Below are 15,212 nucleotides of genomic sequence, written 5' to 3'. Positions count from 1 at the left end.
ATCGATGACAGACTTTCAAAAAAAAAAACAAGTTACTGCTGACAGAAAAGGAAAGCAAAAAATGGATCATTCTGGCATCAGGTCTTGATCTTTTGATCAGATCAGCCTGACGAGAGCACGTCGTCAATTGTGCTGATTTTGCCGGATGAATGCCTGCAGGTTCGGTTGCAGTGGCGTGTACCGGGCGTTCATGTTCAGCAGCCCGACGATCCTGGTGAGCACCCCGGAGGCGTGCAAGCAGGTGCTCATGGACGACGACGGCTTCGTGACCGGCTGGCCCAAGGCGACGGTGGCGCTGATCGGGCCCAAGTCGTTCGTGGCCATGCCCTACGACGAGCACCGGCGCCTGCGCAAGCTCACCGCCGCGCCCATCAACGGCATCGACGCGCTCACCGCGTACCTCCCCTTCATCGACCGCACTGTGACGTCGTCGCTGCGGTCCTGGGCCGACGCCGGCGGCGAGGTGGAGTTCCTCACGGAGCTCCGGCGCATGACGTTCAAGATCATCGTGCAGATCTTCCTGGGCGGTGCGGACGAGGCCGCCGCGCACGCGCTGGAGCGGGGCTACACGGACCTCAACTGCGGGATGCGCGCCATGGCCATCAACCTCCCCGGGTTGGCGTACCGGCGGGCGCTCCGGGCGCGCCGGAGGCTGGTGGCGGTGCTGCGGGGGGTCCTGGACGAGCGGCGGGCGGTGACGGCGGCCAAGGGGTTCACCAGCAGCCGCGGCGTGGACATGATGGACCGGCTGATCGAGGCGGAGGACGAGCACGGGCGGAGGCTGGCGGACGACGAGATCATCGACATCCTCATCATGTACCTCAACGCCGGGCACGAGTCGTCCGGCCACATCACCATGTGAGCCACCTTGTTCCTGCAGGAGAACCCGGGCTTCTTTGCAAAGGCGAAGGTACTGGTGGATTTATAATATTAGTAGTCATGAAAAGATTGAATCTTTTTCAGGTCAAACAACATTAGTTGCATATCACGAGATCATTCTGGCTGATGCATCTTTCTTTATTTTCATTCATCAGGCGGAGCAGGAGCAGCAAGGGCTGACGCTGAGGAAGATGGACGGGTAACAAGAAAGCAAAGGCATTGTAATACATTCAGTTCAGCAAACACAGCATCAGATTCCATTGGCAACAAAATAATGCAACCAACCAGTCAACTGAACGAACATGAACTCTGTCCGAACAAAATTAAAAGGTGATCGACGAGACGCTGCGGCTGGTCAACATCGATTTCGCATGTGTAATCAGCAACTGATCTGAACTCTGAAAAACAGGGTACCTGATCCCCAAGAGATGGAAAGTTGAGCTGTGGTACAGGAGCGTGCACCCAGCAAGTTCAACCCCTCGAGATGGGAGGTACAGACGTACAGTGCTGTGCCAACAACAGCACAGACACTGTTGTCATTCTGAATGTCTGATGAAGCTTAAAACAGCAGTGATCTGCATACTTGCTGCAGGGCCACTCGCCGAGAGCCGGCACGTTCCTCCCCTTTGGGCTGGGCGGCCGGCTCTGCCCCGGCAACGACCTCGCCAAGCTGGAGATCTCATCTCCGTCTTCCTCACCACTTCCTGCCTGCTGGGTTACCAGCTGAGGAGGAGAAGCAACCCAAAGTGCCGGGTGCGGTACCTGCCCCACCCCCCCAGGCCGGTGGACACTCACAAGACCTCGTAGCATAACGCCATTCCCAACAAAGGCTTTGATTTTTTATTAATAACCTGCCACGTAACGTTACATGGCATATGTTTATGAGGAAAGATGGATTTTTTAATCAGTAATCAGTGTCGCAGACTCGCAAAATACTACTACTCACTTGCACCCTATGATAGCAAAACACAAAGGGAAGGTGAACGAACGAACGGAGGAGCGCTTCCTTTTTGAGTTCTAAAGGAAACTTATGTTGTTTCCCCTTGTAGCAAACAATTTCAATTTTGCAAAGGAGCTTTTGAACTCCTGAATTGGATGGATGCTCGATGATGTGGAAGATAATCTTGGCCAGCTAAAGTTTGTTGTGTGGGCAAAGTGAAACGAAAAGGGTGGCGAATTCACGAGGCCATTTGGTTTTTGCCCCGAGACCAAAACCGAAAAGGAGTCTGCAGGCAGGTCCAACGAACTGAACTCCCTCTTCCCTTCCCTTCCTTCCCCGTCAGTCGTCAGCACTTTGGGCTCTGCACCGCGCTCTTCTTCCTCCCCCTCCCCTGCTTCTGATTCCTCCCACCGAATCCGCCCCCTTCCCTCGCGCCTTGCTGTGCCTCGTCATCGCCGGCGACGGGAGGCAGCAATCGCGGACCGCCCTTCCGCAGCAGCCGTCCCTCGACGAGGCGCGGAGATCCACCCGTCAGGTGCTGGATTGGTTTCATCGTTTGCTGGTAAGGAACCCTACCCTGTCTGTCTGGCTTACTTTGCTGTGCCTGAGCATAAAGTCCGAATCTTTCTTAATATAATCCCCAATCGGTTACTATGTAGTCGCGGATTGATTTGTGTGCTCAGTAGTAGTGGCAAACTGCTAATCCTATCTAATCCGTTCGTCCATGCTTCGATTGCCTTCTGTTCGGTAGACGGGTCTCAGTTGATGCTTCGATTCCTTTGGGGGGATTCGACTGCATACCCAATTACCCAAAGCGGCTAGCGCAGGTTAACTTTAGTTGTTCCAACCCTGCTACCAGTTGAGTTGCAGGTTCAGGTGCATATGAATGATCTCAGACAACCTGCTTCTCAGCCATGGCAGCACAATCAGGAACTGATGTTTGTGTGGTGACATGTGGAGTAGAATGGACAATTGGGGCTACGGAGGACAGCGGGAAGTCCACACGCAATCACCCCCTATTGGGTGGGGGGATTACGGAAACCGGATCGCTTAGTAACTGCCAATGAAAACACTTTATCATGTTGTCGTACTAGGCCGACAAACGAATTATCCCTGTGCTAGACAGTTAAAAGTGCTCCTTCATTTTGGTTGGGCTCATGTAATGTTTGTTTCGGTGTTTCAGGATCAGTTACGATGCCTCATATCATGCTTTTGCAATAGTATGCCGTGCACAAATAGTAAATTCTGTAACTGTTAGGGGCACACAGTCACCACCTATTGGGTGGGTGGGGATTCAATAGAGTGAATCAGTTGGTGTCTGCCAATGAAGCCTTTTCATCATGCTTGTCATATTAGGCCGACCTTGTCGTATGTCTAAAAAAAATTATTCTTGTGATAGAGTGCTGGACAAATAAAGGGCCCTTCTTGCTTTTGGTAGGTTCGTGTATCGCGTTTCTTTTAGAGTTTCAGAGTTGGATACGATGCCTCGTGCCCTCATGTCTCTTGCTATAATATTTGGTTCGCAAATAGTGAATTCTCTAACCGCCAGAAGTCATTTTTCATAGCATGCCAAACAGGAATCATCAGAATTTAGGTAGTTGCCTGTAATTATGGATTCTAGCGTGACATAGTCTGGTCTTTGAACAGGAGTGAAATGGATGAGGTTATTCCTGCTTTGGCTACCGGCCAAGCTTCAACCAATGTCCTGACGGAGCAGCCTTTGAAGGTGTACATATGGGACATGGATGAGACACTAATTTTGCTCAAGTCGCTTCTGGATGGGTCTTATGCTGGGGCCTTTGATGGCCTCAAGGACCGTGAGAAAAGTGTTGAAATTGGGAAGCGCTGGGAGAACCTCATTCTTGAACTCTGTGATGAGCACTTCTTTTATGAGGAGGTCAGTTAGCACCTAAACCCATACTGTCATAAATTTAAGCTATCTACTATATCATGAGCAAGTTCTATGTGTGTTCATTGTTTATATATTTCAGAACCATGTTGCAAAGTTGTACAGAAATTTGTTCGGATACCTAATATGTTGACTCTAGAAATTCAAACTGTCCATTCTGATTTCCTGTGTCCTGACTAGGATGGTAATGTAGTTATACCGATGAAGGCTAGTTTTATTTGTCCCATAGATGAAACTTTCCCTGACATTGCAATTCATATAATTCATTTAACTTTCCCTATTGTTTTCTTCACTGTTCCTCCTGAGTCTTTTAGTTGCTCATTTTTGGACAAACTGTTTTTCCCTTTTATTATGCTCATCTCTCTCTTTTTTTTTTCAACTGATTTGGTTGTTTTCACACTAATGCAGATTGAGAACTACAACGAACCCTATCTCAATGCTTTAAGTGAATATGATGATGGGAGAGACTTGACCTCATATGATTTTGAGGCTGACTGTTTTAGTTCACCCTATGATGATGTGAACAAAAAGAAGCTTGCTTACAGGCATCGTGCTATTGGAGAGAAATATGCAAAGGTTTCACAGCAATTACTTTATCTTGCAATATTTCCTTTAAAGGTTTTGCTTCATAAGGTGATTCAACCTGGTATCTGTTTTTGGCTTTATGGTGTCCATGTTATTGCATTCCTATTTGACATGCAAAGGTACATGACAACCTTGCAATGGTTATGGATGTATTTAAGATCGAACCTTCTAAATATGGTGGGTTAAATGGCCTGATCACTGTTGTAGTGAACTACTGTAACTCTCATTTTGTTTCTTGAGAATGAAATTTACTGCCTATTTAGCCAGATGTGTGCATACAGTAACAGTCTGTGTTTTCTGTTGCGATATGTACGCACTTGTGTGTATATATTTTAAACGAGTTGCCACACTGTGACAGAAAGGTTTGCCGTGTAATCTTGTATCATGGTGGAAGAGGGGAAATATGTAAAGAAAGTATGTCCATGTTGTAGACTGTAGTCTTAGGCAACTGAACTTTATAGCTGGAACTTCAAAACGTATGAAGGCTCTCTCCTGCAGCGTTAACTAGCAGTGTGCATTGTTGGAGGCCCTTTTGTAAAGAAGTTTTGATCTTAGAAAAAGTTTATTTTAGTAAAGGTAAGCAATTGGCTCCCAAAAGTTCAGTACTGGGAATTTTTCAGAGCAACAATATTATTATCAGCACCTTTCTGTTGCTTTTTTATTGCTCTTATGTAGCCCTATTGCTTTTGCAACCATACTTCTATTGCTGGGTTATTTGTGATTGCTAACTGGGCTGTTTCTGTGGTTGCAGGGTCTGGAAAAAATTCTGGACCAACACATGGTCAAAGTCTGGAATGACCTGTATAGTTTGACTGATAAGTATACTGATGGCTGGCTGTCTTCAGGTATTCTCATTCGCACTAGTTTTTTATTGATTATTTCTAGTGTTGAGACACTGAAATCATCTAAGCTATAAGAGCTTACAGCCAATAACAATCTACCAGAGCCTAGTAGTACATAATAAATTGATAATATAATAGCTCCCATCTGTTTTACAATATGTGTCCAGTTTACTGAATATCGTTGCTTCCATTAGGAACCTAAGAATTTATCGGTTATTTTTCCATTAGTTTGTATGCATGGAGGTTCGTTGTATAGCCCCCATCTGTTTTAAGCTGTGGAGGGTTCTTTGTAGAAGAGTGTTGAATACATGTATCACCACCAATCCAACATGTATGTTGCTTCATAATAGTCTAGTTCTTGCACTGGACAGGTTCTCTTCTATTACCTTGGTCACAGCTTGCTTCCCTACTGATACTTATTATCCTCTTCTGTAACTCTTGCTTGGCCAATAGCCTTTTCCCCACTAATCAAAAGGGTGGTCTAAACACTGAACTATACAAACTCATTCTGGCCTTGTGATCAGTCTATGTTCATAAGCTTACTGAAATTTGTGTGGATAAACAAGCAAAAACAGGACATTAGATGGTTAGAAAGGAGGAGCTTTTACCTATTAAACTCCAGTTCCAGTCTTATTATTTTTACTGTTATACGCTTGAACACTTTTTCCTGTTATGCAGCTCATAAGCTATTGGAAGAAGCATTGGGTAAATCAGCAGCGGCACCTACTACCAACTCTTCAAGCATCAATTGCATAGTTACATCAGGGTCGCTGATTCCAAGCCTTGCCAAATGTTTGCTGTATCACCTGGATGATGTGGTCTCGTCTGAGAATGGTATGCCTCCAGTTCTGGAACATCCCTTGAGCACTTCTTTTTTGTTGTATATGGCACTGTGCGAGCAACACATCCTACCTGATGACTGGACATGAAATACAACACTTGTCTTATCCAATGAATTAGTGTTCTTTGGCTCTCTATACCTTATAAAATTTTGTACAAGGAAGCTACTGTTAGTAATCTATCTGCATTACTTGTATTAGTCTATCAGACCGTACATGGAATCCGTGAGATTAGTTGTAAACAAATACACAAAGTTTGCAGTAACAGCTTGCTTTCGTGTTGCAGTTTACAGCTCATGGGAAGTGGGGAAGCTGCAGTGTTTCAAATGGATCAAGGAGCGCTTTGACGGTCCAAATGTCCGCTTCTGTGCGATCGGAGATGGGCACGAAGAATGCAGCGCCGCACAGGTTATGAAGTGGCCATTCATCAAGATTGAGTTCCAACCCGACGCCCCTCACAGGTTCCCAGGCCTAGACATGCCCACAGTCCAGACGTACATGGATGTGATATATGAGTCATCAAGCAAAGATGGTTGACCAGCAATTCAAGTTGGTTGGGTTTTCTCCTCCGACCTCCAGTGCCCATGGAGGTCCGGTCTGAGGAAATTGTAAGCAAAGAGATGTCGTGGGAAGAAACATGTTGTCCTCTCTCGATCTGGCGAATTAGGAGGCTGGTGCGATAAATAAGAGCCTGACTAGTTCGTCCATGCATGTTCCAGAGCATGTCATAGATTGTCTGTCTTGTGTTGCCATTTACTATGATTCAGGCAATTGTCTGGTGTTGTGTCCGGGCGTTATTTTCCGCTGTTCTGCATTGCCAATTATTTGCCATATAAAATCTGTACATATGCGTCATAGATTGGTGGATGTTACCGCTTCTTTAAACAGGAGGTGGTGCATGCCTTATTATGAGAGATTAATTAGCAAGAATCAAAGGTTGGCTATTGTGTTGCGACGTTCCTGCCGGACCTGTCCATGTGTTCAGTTGGAAATGCCATCACAGGAGGGGATGCTTTCATGCCTATGTTGATTAGATTGAGTAAGAGCAAGAACCATTTCCCTATGTATGCCCACAGTGCTTCAATGGTTTCAAGCTGAAATTTATGAAAAGCTTCCACAGAGAAAAGGCACTTCCCTCTGTTGTTTTTTTTAATATGTAAACTGCTCGTATAAAAGCTAAGGCAAAATTTGCAGCTATTGTAAATTGATTTGTAATAAGAAACAGTTAGAGCATCTGTTGACGTGGAAGCCGGAATAATGTTTCTATTCCATTGTGTAAAAAGTTGATTCCGTGGTTCACAGGTCGTCGGACAAGTGCTGCTGGAATGTACAGATGACGACAATGCAAGGACCCAAACCAAACAAGGCCTCTCGTGTCAAGGCGGGCACGTGTCGCTACGTGTCACCCAGGCGTCGAGCTCGGCTTCGGCTACGTGGCCTAGTCAGCGGGTGTCTCAGCTGCCTCTTTTTCCCTCTTTAAATACGGCTAGTCGTCACTGTCCATCCGCAGGTCGGCAGGTGCAACTGCAAGCTAAGATCAAGAAGGCGATAGATAGAAGAAGAAGGAATTCAAGAAGATGCAGGCGGTGAAGGAGAAGGTGAAGGACAGTGTGAGCGCGGCGAAGGCGAAGGCCAAGGAGAAGCAGGCCAAGGCGGAGGAGAAGGCCGAGGTGGCGACGGCGAGGTCCCGGGCGGAGAGGGAGCTGGCGCACGAGCGCGGCAAGGCCAGGGTGGCGGCCGCCAAGATGGAGTTGCACCAGGAGAAGGCCCTCCACCGCGAGGAGGCCATCCAGCACAGGCTCCGCAAGCACCACGGCGTCGGCCATCATCATGGTGGCGTCGGCATGGCCGGAACTGCTCCGCCGGCTGCCGGCACGACGGAGACCACCGTCGCGCCGCCGCCGCCGGCTGGGCCGCTTCACCACCACCCGGCTCCGGCCAAGCACTACTACTAGGCTACTAGTCCAGTACTAGTGTTTCTCTTTCTGAAAAAAAGAGAAATAAAGGAAGAGCAACTGCATCTGTATGTTGGTGTTGTGTCCGTCGTGCGAGCGAGCGAGCTAGTGATGATGATCCATGTGCACTAGCTAGTGTTGCTTTATTTCCTTAACTGCTTGTGCTGTGGAGGTCGATATCATATCAGCTTCAAATCAAATGAATGTATGCATGAATATGGATGAATTCATCACAAAAATGCATCTCGTAATAACCATTGGGCGGTGGGCCATGACGGACCCAAACTAGCTTAGCTAGCCCGGAGAATCACCCGAGGGCCCCCACGGCCCAAGCCCAACTCAAACGCCTCAAGCGGAGCGCCTCGTCTCGGCCCCGCCGGGAGGACTAGCTCTGGGCCTAGTCGCCGTCGTACCGCCCGCCCTGGGCCCGACCACCAGCCGCCGACCGCACACCCTCCTCTTCTCCTTCCCGTCTCTCTGCTCCCTACTCAGTCCAGACTCCAGAGTGCTTTTCGATTCGAACATACACTCGCGTCTGGCTGGGGTTTTTTTGCCACTTGACGGATGATTCCGGCGCTGGTTGCGCTTGTCGACCTGACCTGCTCAACTGATTTGGGGACTGCGGCGATTGCCAGTTGCCATCTTGTGCTTGCCTGTTACTAGCACCTCCATTGTCAGGGCCCGTGAGCAATGAGTAAGGTCGTCTGATAAGTCTTGGTGATTCGCGAGCGAATTGCGTGCTGTAGATCATTGGGTGTCGCCAATCAAGGTATAAGCGCGGTTCTGCTTAGTCAGGAAAACACAGCAGCAATAATCGGGGTGATTCGTTTCACAACAATGCCAACAAAAACAGACTGGACTAAAAACCCCTATTACTTTATCAATCTAAGGCTTCTTGCGTTAATCAAATCACCTAGGATTCTTATGGCTGTTGCTTCTACATCATTGTAATCATTCTTATCTTACCTCGCTGCAGTTTGTGAACAAGCCTACACAATGGCTTTGAATCTGCATCCCAGCAACAATGAGAGAGGGCTTCTACAGTTCAAGGCATGTTTACCATCCTTGATTCAGCTATGCTTGCTCTCACTGCAAAACATGACTGTACGTACTAAACCAGTACTACTTTGATCCCCGTTCAGTTCATTTTATTACTCGGTGGGCTATTTCTGACATACCATGTCCCTCCATGGAATCCTGCAGAAAAAAACTTGCTAAGAAGGACAGGGCTTCAGTTGATTGGCAAAATGACATTCAAGTACTTCGGAATTTCTATCTTGAATACAAGAGCCTGTGTTGGGTCAATGATATCCAACATGAACAGGAAAGACTCAGGGAATCATGAGCTTTTAGTTCTGACTTCTGAGGACAGAGTATAGCCTCTCTGACTCTTTATTAAGGGATTGTGTGTGTGTGTGTGTGTTTTCTTTTCCTGGTCGCTCGAGCAGTTGGGTCTCAAGATTTTGGATGTGGCTCTGTTGGACTTTAGTCGAACATAACTTCTAGTCAACATGTTTTCTGCTCAAACCGAGGAGTCCATCTACACTAGTTCTTTTCTACTAGCTGCCAGTCATAAATTTGATCTGTTCCAAAGAGAGTACCGTTCAAGTTTGCTGTACCCAGAAGGGTTGCCTGCACATCTGCCTTTTCGTTACTGGCTGTGTGCAGAAACTGCATTTCTATTAGCAATTTTTGGTATCATGTATGTCGCTGTAGTGAAATTGTGATGATTTCGGAATTTGCGATGATATATGCATGTTGTTGTTTGTGGTCTGCTGCTTAGTTATTCTCTATGCTTTCTTTAATGTGCACTAGAGTCCCACACTGCAGTACTGCTACTATGTCAAGTACCACATTGTTTAGAGCTTTTCTCGCTGAAGCTACTATTATGTCATGTTATAACATCCCTCTCCCTTTGGGTTCTCCATCTCGGCTTTTGCAGTATGCATTTGGCCTCCTGGTAAGGAAAATTCTTATGCTACATTCTTCTTTGATTTGATCATATTATGCTGTATCTTCTGCTAATATTTTGTGCTTAGCCTGTGATCCTATTATGTTGTATCTTCCTATGCTACATTCTTCTTCTTTTTTAAAGAAAATGCAGCATACCTGTTCGATCAAGCTTCCAGCCGCGGCCTGGAGATCTCTCCCTCATCCCGGCTGGAAACAAGGCAAATCAGCAGACAGGGAAAGCCTCATATCCGCATCAATTATATGTCTTCGTTGTACATTCCGCTGGTTAGTGAGGGTTGTTGCTTACTTTGTTTGAACGGGTTAGCAAGTGCTGTCCGTTTTGAGCAGCGAACAGCCTATGTACATGATTGCCTCGATTATTTGGACTCCAATCGTGCGGAGAAAAGAGGTAGGGCATGCAGTTTAGACGTGCCAACGTTGTAACCTGATCGAGCATGTGCACAAGTTGAGCTTGTGGTGCTATCGTCGCAACTTGTTGGGGGTGAAGCTGGTGTGGTGTAGTGTAGCGTTGTTAAGCTTACTTGATCGAGCTCCATCGGTTGAGCTGGTGTCTATATTAGCCGCATTGCAGCATCTGGATCGTGAGAAATTAATGAGTTTTTCAAATTAAAGTCTTTATTGATTTCCGGGGAATATAATGTAATCCAATAATCAACGCCTTGCAGGTTACATGTCAACGATCATGAGAGCCTGGTCCCTGTGCCATAACCAACGGGCCGGGGACATGTATGGTAATGTCACTTCGTGCTAGCTACTTTCTTTTCTTCTTCCTTTTGGATTCGGTCAACAAATCTCTCGTGCAGTTGCCATCCTGCTTTAATTTGCACCTGCAAAACTGATCGAGGGCAACTTCAGGTGGAAGATCCTTATCGGCATGCATGCTTTCATGGTGAACAAACAATTGAAACCTAGCTAGGGACATCAACCATATACCGTTAATGCCCCGTCCATGTCAAAGATACGATGTACATACATATGCAGATACAAACTGAGTACCGTCGACCTCAATCGCTGCAAGATTAAAACGACCTAACCAGAAGCTGATTAATCGAAGTTGACATGAAAGTCATGTTTGCGATGGTTTTGTCAGGTTCCGGACTAGCATCATTTTATATCGCTGTATAAATTAGTCTTCTGTATCACCCACATTACCTTTTTGGCTCTAGTTTTTGCACATTGGTAAATGATGCTAGCTTCTGCGCAAGCAACATCTTGACGATAAGCAACGACGAGCCTTCCTAGCTCGTCTCTAACACGAACATACTGTCACACGTTGCATTTGAAACTACTAGCTAGCTTCGTTCATTGGATATGTATGCATGCATCAACGGTTTCGTTTTTATATATTTGTCCCCATTTGCGCCCACCGTTAGTCCGTTGGGTAAAATTTCTGCTGAATTACAAACACCTTTTGAGGAGGGCCATCAAAGAAAAGATTCGGCGACTGCAGGTAAGTGTGCGTGCAGAGCATGATGCTTGCGGTCCTAGGTAAAAGCTGATCTGATCTGACTAGCTATTCAACCACGTGAAGGATCAAACTTGAACACCTTTTCCCATCAAGGTGATATGATGCACTGACTGATGATGGCTAGCTAACTGTGTTCATCATCTTCTCTTACTATATTTACCTAATAACCCATTTTACCGTGCGGAGCAGAAACACCTTTTCACCCTCTTCTCAAGACTCACTTAAGTCATGGCTGATGTGATTATTTCGCAACGAGGAAGCAACCGTAGCTACGTGTGCAGGCTTCTCTTCTTCTCTAGATACATCTGCTGCTAGCATTGTTCCTCGAATGCAAGGAATACAGTTATAACTCTACAGATAAACATTCAGATTCAACTAATTAAAATGCAAAATAAGGTAGCAGATTTGATGGGATTAATTACTAGGGCAAGGCAATTAACATAATGGAACTGTTAAATATATATGTTGGCTTGCAGTATATATCACCTTTTGTCCGTAGGACATATATAGATCAAGGAAAAGGTAGCATTTTCCAATATATAGTGTGCGTGTCATCGATCACCATTTGATCGATTTGCATTGGCCCCCCTTTTCTTGGTTGATGATGCAATAAGGTTGAGAGTGAGGCCGAGATGATCGAGGAGGCTTTAGGTTGGAACACAGCATTATTCTTGCGAAAGGTAGGTATGTGGTTGTTCCTTTCTAGGTCCATGCTGGTTTACCTACTTAATATCTTGCCATCCCTTGTGGGGCAAGGCTTTTTCGCTCCTGATCGATGAATATGCTGCTGCCACCACCCTGCAGCTAGCTGCATGAGTTATCCTCGTCAACACTACTACTCATGCCTGCGTATTACTTTTTTTTTCTTGCATGACAAATAGGCAGGATTCATCTGACGAATTAAGGTCAAACTTTCTGATTTCCTGGTAAAGACCGCGCATACGGTTGTTAACTTGGTTGCTACATATATGCAGATGTGTATTCACCCTGGTTTCTGAGGAGCAGTTGCAAGGTGGCATGCTTTTGGTCAAATGATTAGTTTGTGACTTGTTAACAAGATCATACATACATATAGGCAGCTTATTCTGATGTACTATTTGTTAGGTTCAGATGAACGTACAGGATGGCAAACCAATTGTGCCACGTTTTTACTTACTCGTCAGAGAACATCATCAAGTAATCGTTTGTTTCAGCTAGGCTACCATATATACATGTGGAAAGAAATTAACCCCTGGTTTGGTAATAAACTTGCATTGCCAGTCAACAAAGCAGTCCTACACCGTAGCATGCAATTGCGTGTGTAAGGCATACAGTGAGGGAGAAGATGATGTCACGGTTGCTAACTTCCTGGGAAGACCAAACACTGGGTGGCAAGCATGCAGCAGGGAACGGGAGTTCAATATAATCCGAGTCTACCGTCGTATGTATCTTTCAGCAGGTAGATGGAGCCAAAGAAAAGTTTTGCTAGCTACTTGGGCTAAAGCAGTCATGTTTGTCATTTTGCTTGAAACGAAAGTTGCAGAATCTGCAGTGACAGATGCAATCCGTGACATTTTGAAACTTTTTGAATTTGGATGGATGGATAGATTGGTTGGTCAAAACGAAATCTTGTATGGTTGGTTATCCTATGTCACAAACACGCTGTTTCCTCGCGAGTAGGAATCAATGCGATCAGTTGATCCATCAGCTCGCTTTTTTCTCATTTTCAAAAGCTGCATAATTTCAGGAATTCGATTTGCATTCTGCGTAGCCAAAGTCTCAGTTTGACTACGCATTGTCGCTAGCTAGTCAAGTTGACCATGCACCGCAGCCATCATATGAGTTCTCTATTAATTCTTTTTCCCCGGGTAGGTAAATCTGTGGATGTCACCATATACTTGTGGACAGGATTGCAGAGGTGGCACATGCTGCCTGCCAAGAACGAATTCCTGAGATCCAGGTCTCATCCATCTTTTCATCAGGTTACTTATTGGAAACTTCGTCTCGTGTAACTTTAATTTGCTTCCAGCATTTTTTTTAATTATGGAAAAGTTCCGGCCTCGAGGTGAATCTGAAGAGATAACAATGACTGGATTAAAGCTAGGTAACTGATGTCCCCTGGTGTAACTGCAACACTAGTGTTGACCTGTCAGATTATACTGCTCTATCTGGATGATGCTGTAATATGCAGTGGATTTGATCATGTCTGAAACAGCAGGTCCCTTGTATCTGTAAGCAGTTTTTATCACCATAATTATCTGCTTTCACCTGCCTATATATCGATCATGCATGCAAATGGTCAAGAACACAGTAGTTAGGGCCTATATCTTCCTAAGACAAGTGACTTAGCTAAAGATAGGCAAAAGATGTAGCATCTTGTCCTTACACTTTTCCCTCCTTTAGAAAGTAGCTAGGGGGGGGGGGGGAGTACGTAGCGGTCCTGGAGTTGGTACTCGATCAAGAAGAGAGACCCAGTCCTACAAGCCAAGTCTACAACCATAGCATGTGAAGGGAAGTGATCACTGTAGACCGGCCGACTTGGCAATCCAAAGAGCCAGCCAAACATCAGACGGAACCTGTGCCGTTCAACAATTAACCGTACGTGGTCCGTTTGTCCATTGCCACACAATGGACGTGTCAAAATCTGACATGATTGTTAGACAACGAGAGGAGAAACTTCTTGACACGTCACAAACTAAATAATAGTGAACAAATTAAAAATACATAGCTCATATATAAGTTATATATTAACAGTACTGAGATTTACAACCATGCATTCAGCTTTCGTTCTTAGCAAAATTGCAAAACTTCATGTGTTACCAGCAGAGAGAGGATATACTAAAAACTTTTTACTAGAGCCTAGTTTAATTCCCATGAAGGCAGGTTTAAGTGTGATCGCTTTGTCAACTGCAAAGCCTGAAAGCTTTTGGTTTCAAAACGGATTGCATACGCATGCACACAGGGATAGCTAGCTAGGTCTGCTAAAAGGGATTCCAATATAATAAAGCTTTATTTATTTTGAGAGGGCATAAGCATAGAGGAGGGCCGGGGCAGATGATATGCAAGTGCAAAGGTAGGACCGTCAATGGCTTGTAGTGTCGGGAAATGAGGCCTACCTACTGCTAACTAATTGCATGACTTCTGTTCCCCAGCTGGGGCATGCATGCAGTGGCAGAGGAAAAAAAAAGAGGAAGCATCACATCGATCTACCGTCAAATGAAATTTAATTATATATGAACCTGAGGCATCACACATCACTATTAGTAGCTGCTACCGTTTTAACTAAAAGTACACTCAAGCAGCTGATGATATTTCCATTTCTCTCATTCGAAAGCAGGAATCTGGACAATAAGCCATCCACAAGCAAACAAGGCATGCCTGCAGAAAGCAGTCCAAGCACACCGGAGACATGCAGCATGTCTCTTTTTAATTTGCTTTTCTCATTCCGCGTTCCTACCATTACATTCATTCATCCTTTGAACATAAGTTATTGAAATAAAAAGGACAGCCAATGCAATGAGCCTAATTTGAGTGATTTGGTCAAATAATTATGACTGGCCCATATATTAACCTAGTAGACTTTATACTGAACAACTACGTACTGCTTTCTGGATCGGAGTGGTCAGTAAAAACCATGTCACAACATATACATGGATGCCATTTGTAGTTCTAGAAGATGAGATTAGCTAGGGTAGTAACTTCCACATACCTTCTCACAGTTTCTCCACTCTCACAAGCTACCCATCCTTCTCCAACCCCAACTAACTATTTGTTTAATCTTATACCGTTTACATCTACCGTACCCTGCAGGTTAGCGATGTGTGTGCTAGTCAGTTCTCCTC

The 15,212-nt window shown here is 45.4% G+C and overlaps 2 protein-coding genes and 1 pseudogene across 2 annotated transcripts; all 3 read left to right on the top strand.

Moving 5' to 3' along the window:
• Window positions 1–145: 145 nt before the first annotated feature.
• Window positions 146–1,757, top strand: LOC112890661 (annotated as a pseudogene).
• Window positions 1,758–2,104: 347 nt separating this feature from the next.
• On the top strand, window positions 2,105–6,941 carry LOC112889859 (eyes absent homolog). Its single transcript, XM_025956640.1, has 6 exons — window positions 2,105–2,381; window positions 3,467–3,716; window positions 4,137–4,304; window positions 5,065–5,158; window positions 5,834–5,989; window positions 6,281–6,941. Exons 2-6 carry the CDS (start codon window positions 3,474–3,476, stop codon window positions 6,529–6,531), a joined length of 912 nt encoding a protein of 303 aa, XP_025812425.1. The 5' UTR covers window positions 2,105–2,381; window positions 3,467–3,473; the 3' UTR covers window positions 6,532–6,941.
• A 546-nt stretch (window positions 6,942–7,487) lies between these two features.
• LOC112889860 (late embryogenesis abundant protein 6) lies at window positions 7,488–7,981 on the top strand. The gene has a single exon (XM_025956641.1). It carries the CDS (start codon window positions 7,572–7,574, stop codon window positions 7,947–7,949), a length of 378 nt encoding a protein of 125 aa, XP_025812426.1. The 5' UTR covers window positions 7,488–7,571; the 3' UTR covers window positions 7,950–7,981.
• The last annotated feature ends 7,231 nt before the right edge of the window (window positions 7,982–15,212 follow it).

The sequence above is a fragment of the Panicum hallii genome, chromosome 4, assembly GCF_002211085.1.
Source record: "Panicum hallii strain FIL2 chromosome 4, PHallii_v3.1, whole genome shotgun sequence".
Classification (NCBI taxonomy): Eukaryota; Viridiplantae; Streptophyta; class Magnoliopsida; order Poales; family Poaceae; genus Panicum; species Panicum hallii.
Note: the sequence above shows the minus strand (reverse complement) of the source record. Positions and strands in the feature narration are given on the sequence as shown.